The sequence below is a fragment of the Aquarana catesbeiana genome, linkage group LG06, assembly GCF_042186555.1.
Source record: "Aquarana catesbeiana isolate 2022-GZ linkage group LG06, ASM4218655v1, whole genome shotgun sequence".
Lineage (NCBI taxonomy): Eukaryota > Metazoa > Chordata > Amphibia > Anura > Ranidae > Aquarana > Aquarana catesbeiana.
The window spans coordinates 51,544,199-51,556,702 of NC_133329.1; the positions used below are offsets into that span (position 1 = coordinate 51,544,199).

At 46.5% G+C, this 12,504-nt stretch overlaps 1 protein-coding gene across 2 annotated transcripts in view; it reads right to left on the minus strand.

Annotated features, from left to right (window-relative positions):
• Nucleotides 1-12,504, minus strand: part of LOC141147560 (NACHT, LRR and PYD domains-containing protein 1b allele 2-like) — a 60,730-nt gene that overhangs the window by 26,744 nt on the left and 21,482 nt on the right. For both annotated transcript variants that reach the window (XM_073634784.1, XM_073634783.1), the window contains one exon: nucleotides 1,397-1,686. In XM_073634784.1, coding sequence (XP_073490885.1) covers nucleotides 1,397-1,672 — 276 coding nt within the window. In that variant the 5' untranslated portion in view covers nucleotides 1,673-1,686. The remainder of the gene's footprint in view (nucleotides 1-1,396; nucleotides 1,687-12,504) is intronic.

Sequence of the window (12,504 nt, forward strand, 5' to 3'; positions counted from 1 at the left end):
TGAAATAATTTGCTCATTTGCAGAATTGTCTCTGTCATTACTTTAATGCCCCGTACACACGGTCGGATTTTCCGATGGAAAATGTCCGATCGGAGCGTGTTGTCGGAAATTCCGACCGTGTGTGGGCTCCATCGGACATTTTCCATCGGATTTTCCGACACACAAAGTTGGAGAGCAGGAGATAACATTTTCCGACAACAAAATCCTTTGTCGGAAATTCCGATCGTGTGTACACAAATCCGACGGACAAAGTGCCACGCATGCTCAGAATAAATAAAGAGATGAAAGCTATTGGCCACTGCCCTGTTTATAGTCCCGACGTACGTGTTTTACATCACCGCGTTCAGAACGATCGGATTTTCCGACAACTTTGTGCGACCGTGTGTAGACAAAACAAGTTTGAGCCAACATCCGTCGGAAAAAATCCTAGGATTTTGTTGTCGGAATATCCGAACAAAGTCCGACCGTGTGTACGCCCTATTAGTGTTTGATGACAAATTTCCCCACAAATCGCTATCGCTCAATTCTACAAGTGATTCTAATTTATTATCTCTGTTTTCTAGCTGGTCTAAAAGCACTTTTGACGTAAAGGGACACTTTTTGGTTGCTATGGACAATCACCAGTTTCAAGAGGATGTGTAATTATTTGATACAGTACTGGAATCTGTAAGAATACAGTATACTGTATCTATACTGTGTTTTTTACTTTTTGAATTTGGCGCCGAACTCCGTCCCCGTGCGTCGCAACGCTCGCAGGGAACGGAGGTCGGCACTGTGAATCGAGCGAGACACGGCGGCTCACAGATCACAGCGAGGAGACATCGCAGGATCCTGGGGACAAGGTAAGTAACCTCTACATGGATCCTGCGATGCGATCCCAAGTCTGGCTCGGGGTTACCGCTTTTGTTACTGAAAATCCACCCCGAGCCAGACTCGGGAATACTGCCAGGGGGGTTAAGCAGACATGTTAGTTTAAAAGCTTCTAAAAACACAGGTTCACCACAAACAGCCGTGAAAAAATTGTCTGTGCTGAGGGAAGGAGAAACGAAAAGACTACAGACAAATTTCTCTGGCAAAAATATAGAGACCAGAGGTATTCTATCCTGTCTGTTCAGTATTTCCCTGTGATGAGCCCCAGAGCACCTCACAGACATTGGGTTATCTCCAGATTCAACCAAAATGGTTGGATTTGCAGACTGTTGTCTTATATCTGGGGGCAACCTGAATGCCTCAACGTGAATTAAGAAAGAGAAAATGTTTATACATTTATCACACGTGAAGAAAGAACCTAGAAAATTAGAAAAAAAATAAGTGCATGTCCTTTAAATGATTACTGCTTGAGCAACTATTTGATGATAAATCACAATATACTAATTATTCAATTTCTGCAAATTACCATTTCAACTGAGAGGTTACAGGGCATGAGGAAGAGATGAATTCTGAACATCCTGTGATCTGGATTGGTGATGCCAGATATTCTCCAGTAGATGAGAACCATGCCATGAAGGGGTACAAATTTTGTTATTCTATCCTTTAGCCACATCAACGGATACAGAAGGACTCCAATAGAGGAGAAGGTAGGTTTTTCCAGAACAACATAGTACGGCTCAACTCTAGTTGGTGTTTCCAAGGTGATATTAAATATGATGTGAGCACATTTAATGACCGACATGTCTTCCTTAAAACCTGAAAGTTAAGTCAGAAAAATCTATATGTTTATGGTGTTACTGATGCAAATGAGACAAACAGGCTGTGGGGAGAGGATGGATATGTGATTTTTTTTTTTATCCTTGCATGCCATTCGAGATTAGAAACCTTTATATCTTTTTTTCACAAACGTGAAGAAATGTGACCTTAGTTTATTATAGGCAATGTTTTCTGAATGGCCTTACTGTAGATGTGTATGAGGTAACAAATCCTTTGCAATCTCATGTTTAGCTGCAGTTCATTTTTTTAGTTTGTTGGGTACAAAAGCACCAGATTTACCTCAGAATGAAGCCTCATGAACATTATCTCCATTCATGAGAGATATACTGCAGCTCTCTTACACTGTGCTGGTAGTTAGTCTGATTTATCTAGTGCATTATTGTCTGAGCATAGTCTTTTCTTCTTGTTGTCAATCAAGAGTCTCTGTAATGTTTTTGTAGCATAGCTGAAGCTTACCTTCCATGTTCTCATCAATAAGACATGCATTGATGGCATCCATCAACTTCTGTAGCTGCCTTTTAACATTATAAAATATTTTGATCATGAAATTTTACAGTATTTCATAGGTCTGAATGCATAGTAGTTCTTACATTTTTACTTTACTACTGTTCAACATGAGCAATAATGGATTTAGCTTTATGCCCAGGGCTCACGGTCACACTGGGGGTTGCAAAACATCCCCCATGCATACAGTGGGTCAAAAAAATATTTAGTCAGCCACCAATTGTGCAAGTTCTCCCACTTAAAAAGATGAGACAGGTGTCATGGTTATGCAATAGAGTTTCTCTGTCAGCTTAACTGTCTCCATGTGTTCATCTCTAAAGACCAGCTGCCTCTCACCTGACTGTTTTTATAACCTCTCCTCTAAGCATGGCCCCACCCCAGGCCCTATCAGGGAACCCTATATTAACCTGTGCACTGCAAGCCAGCAGTGCTGATCAACCATTGTGTGTTAGCCTCTGTGTGTACTTGCTGTGTTTCCTATGTCTGATTCCAGTTACCGACTTTGGCCTGTTCTTAACTATTCCTGTCTGCTCGTGACCCTGACCTTTGGCGTGTCCCCGACCATCCCTGTTTGCCTGTGACCCTGAACCTTGGCTTGAACTCTGTTGTCCTTGTCTGCTTGTGGCCCCGACCTTGGCTTGTCCCTTACTTTCCTTGTTGTTCCAGCCTGCTGCCTCTTTCCTCTTCTCCTGTAGTCTACCATGAGCATGAGCTGTGAGACCCTGGGGGCCGCGACCTGGAGCCAGACTGCAGCACAGTCCATCCTCACCACTAGAGGCTCTGGTGAACACCTGCTGGCTCTTAGACTCCGCGCCCTGGGGAATCTATGCTCTAGCTCCCAGTGGGATCTGTGTCAGCGATCCAGTAGACCTGCTTCCTGAACCTCCCAGGGTTCAATCCGCAGCAGTCAGTCCTAGGGTTCACTACCTTAGCGGTGCACTTCTGACCCCTACAGAGTGCATCTCTCACCTAGCCTCAAGGTGGCCTGACAAGAAGCCTGTAATTGTCATCATAGGTATACCTCAACTATGAGAGACAAAATGTGGAAACAAATCCAGAAAATCACATTGTCTGATTTTTGAAAGAATTTATTTGCAAATTATGGTGGAAAATAAGTATTTGGTCACCTACAAACAAGCAAGATTTCTGGCTCTCACAGACCTGTATCTTTTTCTTTAAGAGGCTCCCCTGTCCTCCACTCATTACCTGTATTAATTACACCTGTTTGAACTTGTTATCAGTATAAAAGACACCTGTCCACAACCTCAAACAGTCACACTCCAAACTCCACTATGGTGAAGACCAAAGAGCTGTCGAAGGACACCAGAAACAAAATTGTAGACCTGCACCAGGCTGGGAAGACTGAATCTGCAATAGTCAAGCAGCTTGGTGTGAAGAAATCTACTGTGGGAGAAATGATTAGAAAATGGAAGACATACAAGACCACTGATAATCTCCCTCGATCTGGGGCTCAGCGCAAGATCTCACCCCGTGGGGTCAAAATGATCACAAGAACGGTGAGCAAAAATCTCAGAACCACACGGGGGGAACCTAGTGAATGACCCGCAGAGAGCTGGGACCATCGTAACAAAGGCTACCATCAGTAACACACTACGCCGCCAGGGACTCAGATCCTGCAGTGCCAGACGTGTCCCCCTGCTTAAGCCAGTACATGTCCAGGCCCGTCTGAGGTTTGCTAGAGAGCATTTGGACAATCCAGAAGAGGATTGGGAGAATGTCATATGGTCAGATGAAACCAAAGTAGAACTGTTTGGTAGAAACACAACTTGTCGTGTTTGGAGGAGAGAGAATGCTGAGTTTCAACCAAAGAACACCATACATACTGTGAAGCATGGGGGTGGCAACATCATGCTTTTGTGCTGTTTTTCTGCAAAAGGAACAGGACGGCTGATCCGTGTACATGAAAGAATGAATGGGGCCATGCATCGTGAGATTTTGAGTGCAAACCTCCTCCCATCAGCAAGGGCATTGAAGATAAAACGTGGCTGGGTCTTTCAGCATAACAATGATCCCAAACACACCGCCCGAGCAACGAAGGAGTGGCTTCATAAGAAGCAATTCAAGGTCCTGGAGTGGCCCAGCCAGTCTCCAGATCTCAACCCCATAGAAAACCTTTGGAGAGAGTTGAAAGTCTGTGTCGCCCAGCGACAGCTCCAAAACACCACTGCTCTTGAGGAGATCTGCATGGAGGAATAGGCCAACATACCAGCAACAGTGTGTGACAACCTTGTGAAGATTTACAGAAAACGTTTGACCTCTGTCATTGCCAACAAAGGATATATAACAAAGTAAAGTATTGAGATGAACTTTTGATATTGACAAAATACTTATTTTCCACCATAATTTGCAAATAAATTCTTTCCAAATCAGACAATGTGATTGTCTGGATTTGTTTCCACATTTTGGTCTCTCATAGTTGAGGTATACCTATGATGACAATTACAGGCCTCTCTCATCTATTTGAGTGGGAGAACTTGCATAATTGGTGGCTGACTAAATACTTTTCAGCCCCACTGTACATATAGTAAAACACCGGCTGTAAGGCTCGGTTCACACATATGCAATGCGGGAACCAGCGTGATTCCTGTGCGGAGCTTCCAAATGACGGCCCTTCTGATTGGCTGAAACGCACCGAGGCTTGATCGCGTCACTGCAACATCACTTCTGCCTAGGTCATGCCCAGGACTGTGCCGAGACGTCAATTGCGGTACTTAATACACGCCGACCGGAGCGATTCCATTACACTTATGCTGTATATACTGGGTGCCAGGTCACAGGCACCTTAAAATGTAAGTTTATTTACCTTTGTTCTTGTACTTACCTGTGAATAAATCTTGTGGTTTTACACTATGTGGTATCTCTTCACTGTTTCTTTCCCTATCTGAGGAGCAACCCATTGAGGTGCCTACCATTAGAGTTAACATCCAAGGGTGGATCCTCTAATAAGTATAAGCAACCATACTAGAGATAGAAAGTCCAGGTCTAGGGACTAATCATTTGAGAAGGCTATGACCAAAGGCATCAACCAGGGGTGGATTCCCCAACAAGCAAAAGTGACCACACTAGAGAAGGTGGTCCACATCCAGGGTGAGTGCACATCCCTGTGGGTCACCTGAGTTGAGCACTAGTGGAGCACCTGTCTTTCATTGAAATTCAAGAGGGAGAACACTTTATTTTCCTAATAATACTACGGGGCTTGTATCTTTATTAGTTTGGTTTAATCTAAGTTATGGATTAATAATGCAACACGATGTTTAGTTATTTTTAATATTTTAGTTAGTAATTGCCTGCACTAATACTATCTAAAAGGGCCAGTTCACACCAGATGCAGTTCCGTGCACTTTTTTCTGCACTAAAGATGCATGCACGGTGTTTTCCATGTATTCCAATGGCGCTAGTTCACACCATGCAGTCAGTTTCCGGTGCGGAAACTGACCAGAAACTGACTGCATGGTGTGAGCTAGAGCCATTGAAATACATGGAAAACACTGTGCATGCATTTTGTGCAGAAAAAAGCGCACGGAACTGCATCTGGTGTGAACTGGCCCAAAAAGTGGAAACACAAGACAATAAACATTGAACAACCCAACTGCTGTACGATGATCATCCTACTTTGCCCTGCTACATCTGTCCTACATCGGTCCAACTTCGGTCCTACTTCCACCCGACTTGAATGAACAAGATAAGATTTTGCTCTGATTTTGAGATAGTCTGACTTGTCTTTGACCAATCAAAACAATACCAGCGTGACATAAATTTCCTTTACTGCTGCTGTAATCACCATGTCGGATCTCACAAGTCAGATGGTTAGGATAAGGATCCTACTTTGATCTGACTTCAATGATTATCAATGGGCTGAAGTAGGACCAAAGTCAGACCAAAGTAGTGCAGGGAACATTTTTAAAGTCGGACCGACTTGTGTTGGACTAGTTAGGACGGCTCTCATAGGGAAACATTGATTTTCACACGTCAAGTGACATGAGCTCCCAATGTCGGAGCATTTGTCGTACCAGTGTGAATCCACACAGCAGACCCTTGGATAAGAGTCTGCTGTGTGAGCGGTGCACAACGACTTATATAGACATGGGACGTGGTCACTGGATGATGCCACTCGGTGACCCCGCCCCTTATGACGTCACCGCCCCATCATTCCCCGGGCGGTGACAACATAAGGGGCAGGGTCACCAGGTGACATCACCCGGTGACCATGCCCCATGCCTATATAAGTCGTTGCGCACCGCGCACACAGCATTACAGCAGGAGAGAGCCTTGTGTCAACATCGGAAGAAGAGAAGAGGGACGACAACGGAGAAGATCGGGCCAATGCTAGCAAAGAGCGGCAAAAGAGCAGAAGATTGCGGAGGAGCCCGGCAGAGAGCAGGAGAAGAGGCCGGAGAGCGGGAGAAGAGACTGGAGAGAGCAGAGAAGTCAGAAAAGACCCCCGGAGCTGCCTAATAAATTACTTTAAAAACCGGTCTAGTGTCTTTTTTTTATTGACACTTTTTTCCCCCAGGTGAATGGGTAGGGGTAGGATGTACCCCATACTCATTCACATAGGATGGGGGGCCGGGATCTGGGGGTCCCTTATTAAAGGGGGCTCACGGATTCCGATAAGCCCCCCGCCCACAGACCCCCGACAACCAACGGCCAGGGTTGTTGGGAAGAGGCCCTTTTCCTCATCAACATGGGGACAAGGTGCTTTGGGGCGGGGGGGCCGCAGTGCGCCCCCCTGCCCCAAAGCACCCACCCCCCCAGGTTGAGGGCATGCGGCCTGGTACGGTTCAGGAGGGGGTGGGCGCTCGCTTGTCCCCACCCCCTTTCCTGACCGGCTGAGCTGAGTGTTTGGATAAGGGTCTGGTATGGATTTTGGGGGGACCCCCACGCTGTTTCGGCATAGGGGGTTACCCTTAAAATCCATATCAGACCAAAAGGCCTGGTATGCTCTTGGAGGGGAAACCCATGCCAGTTTTTTATTTAAAATATGGCGTGGAGTTCCCCCTCAAGATCATCAGAGCACAAGTCGCATGACAAAGTAAGGCAAGACGGCGATCCGACTTTGATCTGACGTCAATGATATTCAATGGGCTGAAGTAGGATCAAAGTCAGACCAAAGTAGTGCAGGGAGCATTTTCAAAGTTGGACGGACTTGTGTCGGACCAGTTAAGACGGCTCTCATAGGGAAACATTGATTTTCACACATCATGGGACATGAGCTCCCAATGTAGGAGCGTTTGTCGCACCAGTGTGAACCCGGCCTGAATCCATATTCAAAAGAGAAATTAAAAGGAGCTTCCCAGGACAAAATATAGAGCTACCACAGCTGACTTTTTTGAACGTCGTACACCAGATCTCTGATTCACTTCCTATGCAGCTTCAGATTTGGAACAAGCATGAAGCCAGTGAAGTGCTGAGACACTTTATATGGTCATGCCCAGAAATTGTATCTCCAAGCCCAAGTCAATCTACAGATAATATATAGATAACATATTAAATACCCACTTTTGGTCTTTATTGTGTTTTTACATAGTTACATACCCTGTTTCCCCGATAATAAGACTTAGCGTGATTGTCGGTGATGGCTGCAATATAAGCCCTACCCCCCAAATAAGCCCTAGTTAAAGTCCTTGTAGGTCTTATTTTCAGGGTAGAGCTTATTTCCGGGGAAACAGGGTAGGGCTTATTTGGGGCGTAGGGCTTATATTGCAGCCATCACCGACAATCACGCAAGGTCTTATTTTCGGGGAAACAGGGTAGTTGGTAAGGTTGAAAAAAGACACAAGTCCATCAAATCCAACCTGTGTGTGTGTGCACTTTTATGTCAATATTACATTGTATTTCTCTGTATGTTATGGTAGTTTAGGTATCTATCTAATATTTTTATGAAACCACTGCTTGTGGAAGAGAATTCCACATTCTTACCGCTCTTACCGTAAAGAACCCTCTACGCAGTTTAAAGGTACAATCGCTTCTCTTCTAATTTTGGTGAATGGTCGCAAGTTTTTTTTAAATGTCCTTTAGCGGAAATTTTTTATCCCCATTGTGGGGTCACCAGTACGATATTTATACATTGAAATCATATACCCTTTCAAGCGTCTCTTCTCCAGAGAGAATAAGTTCAATGCTTGCAATTTTTCCTCATAACTAAGATCCTCCAGTCCCTTTATTAGCTTTGCTGCCCTTCTCTGGACTCTCTCCAGTTCCAGCACATCCTTCCTGGGGACTGGTGCCCACAACTGGATGACATACTCCAGGTGCGTCCGGACCAGAGTCTTGTAGAGCGAGAGAATTGTCATTTTATCTCTGGAGTCAATTCCCTTTTAATGCATGCCAATATTCTGTTGGCTTTGCTTGCAGCAGCTTGGCATTGCTGGGCCTGTCATCTACTAGGACCCCCAGGTCCTTTTCCATCCTAGATTCCCCCAGAGGTTCTCCCCCTAGTGAGTAGATTGCATTCATGTTTTTGCCACCCATATGCTTTATTTTACATTTTTCTACATTAAACCTCATTTGCCATGTAGTTGCCCACCCCATTAATTTGTTCAGATATTCTTGCAAGGTTTCCGCATCCTGCGGAGAAGCTATTATCCTGCTTAGCTTTGTATCATCCGCAAATACTGAGATTGCGCTGTTTATCCCATTCTCCAGATCATTTATGAATAAATTAAATAGGATTGGTCCCAGCACAGAACCCTGGGGGACCCCACTTTCCACAACAGACCATTCCGAGTACTCCCCATTTATCACTACCCTTTGAACTCGCCCCTGTAGCCAGTTTTCAATTCATGTACTCGCCTTTTGGTCCATGCCGACAGACCTTAGTTTGTACAGTAGTCATTTATGGGGAACTGTATGGAATGCCTTTGCAAAATGCAGATATACCACATCTACGGGCCTTCCTTTATCTAGATAGCAGCTCACCTCCTCATAGAAGGTTAATAGATTAGTTTGGTTACTGAAACCCCCCTTTTCCCTCATGAAGACTGAGGGGAAGAATACATTAAAAACCTTTGCCATCTCACCATCCTTTTAACCAGATTCCCTTCATCATTCTTTATGGGGCCAATAAGATCTGTCCTCCCTCTTTTACTATTTATGTACTTAAAGAATTTCCTGGGATTTTTTTTACTCTCCTCCGCTATGTGCCTTTTGTGTTCTATCTTAGCCGCCCTAATTACACCTTTACATTTCTTATTGCATTCTTTGTACAGTTGGAATGCTGATGATGACCCCTCAGCCTCCTTTTCTTTTATAGGCATTTTTACGTTGAAGTTAAGCCACCCAGGGCTTTTAATAACTCTTTTAAATGTATTAACCATTGGAATGGTTGCCATGCCAATCATAAGAGCTGTTGAACCAGGTTTCTGAAATTCCCACAAAATCTAAATCCTCCTCATACAATAGCAGCTCTAGTTCTCCCATCTTGTCCGCCAGACTCCTGGCATTAGTGAACCAACCTTGTAGTTTTGTCCTGATGCATACTATCTCCTTATTGGGTGTTCTGAGGTTGCAAATAGGACCTGTTACTATACTTACCATGGGTTTAGGTGCTTTAGCACTAATGCCCTCAATACTACCCACTAAAATTTGTTCCACGCTGGCTATCTCTATATCTTGGCCCTCCCCCCTAGTTTAAACACCCCTCTAACTTTTCTGCCATCTTCTCTCCCAGCCGATCTGCACCCTCCCCATTTAGGTGCAGTCCGTCCCTGCTAAAGAGTCGGTAACCGACTGAGAAGTCAGCCCAGTTCTCCATGAACCCAAACCCCTCCTTTCTACATTAGTTTCTCAGCCACTTGTTTACTTCCCTAATCTCCCACTGCCTTTCTGGTGTGGCTAGAGGTACCGGTAGTACTTAAAATAATACTTTTGGAGTTCCTGTTCCTCAATTTTGCTCCTAAATCCCTAAAAATGTTTTTTAGGATACTCCATCTTCCCCTGATTTTGTCATTGGTGCCAACGTGCACAATGACAGCTGGGTCTTCCCCAGCCCCCACAGTAAACTGTCCACCAGATCCGTGATGTGCCGAACCTGAGCGCCCGTAGACAACATACAGTTCGGCGCTTTAGGTCTTTGTGACAGATTGCCCTTTCTGTCCTACCACCAAAATCTTGCTTTCCTTTCCCTTGGCTTCCCCCACTCTAACTGGAGCAGTTATTCCCCTGGCAGCTAGGGGAGTCCCTTTGCTCCAGCAATGCTGGTCCCTAAATGGTTCCACAAATGTCACGCAACGGGGCATACTTATAGGGATGTTCCAGCTCAGGATTGGCCTCCCTGACTCTTTCCCCTCTACCATTCCTGACTGCAGGGCTGTGTTTTGGCCTAGGCCGACAAGGCCTAGGCCTAGGGCGGCACTTTGCAGGGGGCGGCAAAAAGGGCCGCCCCTCCCCGCATGAGACCCCCCCACCCATCTTGCCAATTCCCGGCTCCCGCGGCCGCCTCCCGCACACATGCAGCCCACGGCGGCCGGCTTTCTGTAGCAGCGCCACTGTGTATGGGCATGCTTGGCAGAGGGTGGGGGCGTGTATCTCATGCCCCCCCCACTCTCTGACAAGCACTCCCATACACCACGGTGACGATACAGCAAGGCAGCCGCGGGAGCCGGGAATCGGCAAGATGGGTGGGGGGGCTTTCTCTCATGCGGGGGGGGCGGCGTGTGACTCGCGCCCCCATAAGCAACAGGTGACAGGTGGAGCCTTAAGCTCTGCCTACCCTCCCCTGCACTGCTTTCCTGCAGTGAATCTTCTCCTCGGCCCCGGGGCGGGATCTGGCTGTGACGTCAGGAGGAGCAGAGAGAGGAACACGAGGAAAACCCCCAGGACAGCAGGTAAAATGATTGAATAATCTATATCAGTGTTATGGGCACTGGCAGTGGCAGCATTTGATGGGCACAGTGTCCTTATTTGATGGGTATAGTGGGGGCATTTGATGGCACAATGGCTATATTTGATGGGGCACAGTGGCTACAATTGATGGGCACAGTGGCAGCATTTGATGGGCACAGTGGCTGCGTTTGATGGGCACAGTGGCTGCATTTGATGGGCACAGTGACAGCGTTTGATGGGCACAGTGACAGCGTTTGATGGGCACAGTGGCGGTGATTGATGGTCACAGTGGCTGCGTTTGATGGGCACAGTGGCGGCGTTTGATGGGCACAGTGGCAGCATTTGATGGGCACAGTGGCTGGAATTGATAGGCACAGTGGCTGCAATTGATGGGCACAGTGGCAGCATTTGATGGGCACAGTGGCTGCGTTTGATGGGCACAGTGGCTGCATTTGATGGGCACAGTGACAGCGTTTGATGGGCACAGTGGCTGCGTTTGATGGGCACAGTGGCGGTGATTGATGGTCACAGTGGCTGCGTTTGATGGGCACAGTGGCGGCGTTTGATGGGCACAGTGGCAGCATTTGATGGGCACAGTGGCTGGAATTGATAGGCACAGTGGCTGCAATTGATGGGCACAGTGGCTGCGTTTGATGGCACAGTGGCTGCGTTTGATGGCACAGTGGCTGCGTTTGAGGGCACAGTGGCTGCGTTTATGGGCACAGTGGCTGCAATTGATAGGCACAGTGACTGCGTTTAATGGGCACAGTGGCTGCTTTTGATGGGGCACAGTGACTGCATTTGATGGCACAGTGGCTGAGTTTGATGATGGGGCACAGTGAGGCTGCAATTGATGTGCACAGTGAGGCTGCAATTGATGGGCACAGTGAGGGCCCCCCCCCCCGTGATAGCATTAAAACTCAGCAGCTACAAATACTGTAGCTGCTTACTTTTAATATTAGGACACTTACCTGTCCAGGGAGCCCTTAAAATCCATATCAGACCAAAAGGCCTGGTATGCTCTTGGAGGGGAAACCCATGCCAGTTTTTTATTTAAAATTTGGCGTGGAGTTCCCCCTCAAGATCATCAGAGCACAAGTCGCATGACAAAGTAAGGCAAGACGGCGATCCGACTTTGATCTGACGTCAATGATATTCAATGGGCTGAAGTAGGATCAAAGTCAGACCAAAGTAGTGCAGGGAGCATTTTCAAAGTTGGACGGACTTGTGTCGGACCAGTTAAGACGGCTCTCATAGGGAAACATTGATTTTCACACATCATGGGACATGAGCTCCCAATGTAGGAGCGTTTGTCGCACCAGTGTGAACCCGGCCTGAATCCATATTCAAAAGGGAGCCCGCAATGTCGACACCTCAGCCGATTTTCGGATTGGCTCTCGGATTTTGCCACTATCATTCATGGTAAGGGAAACCGACCAGTTCCCTACT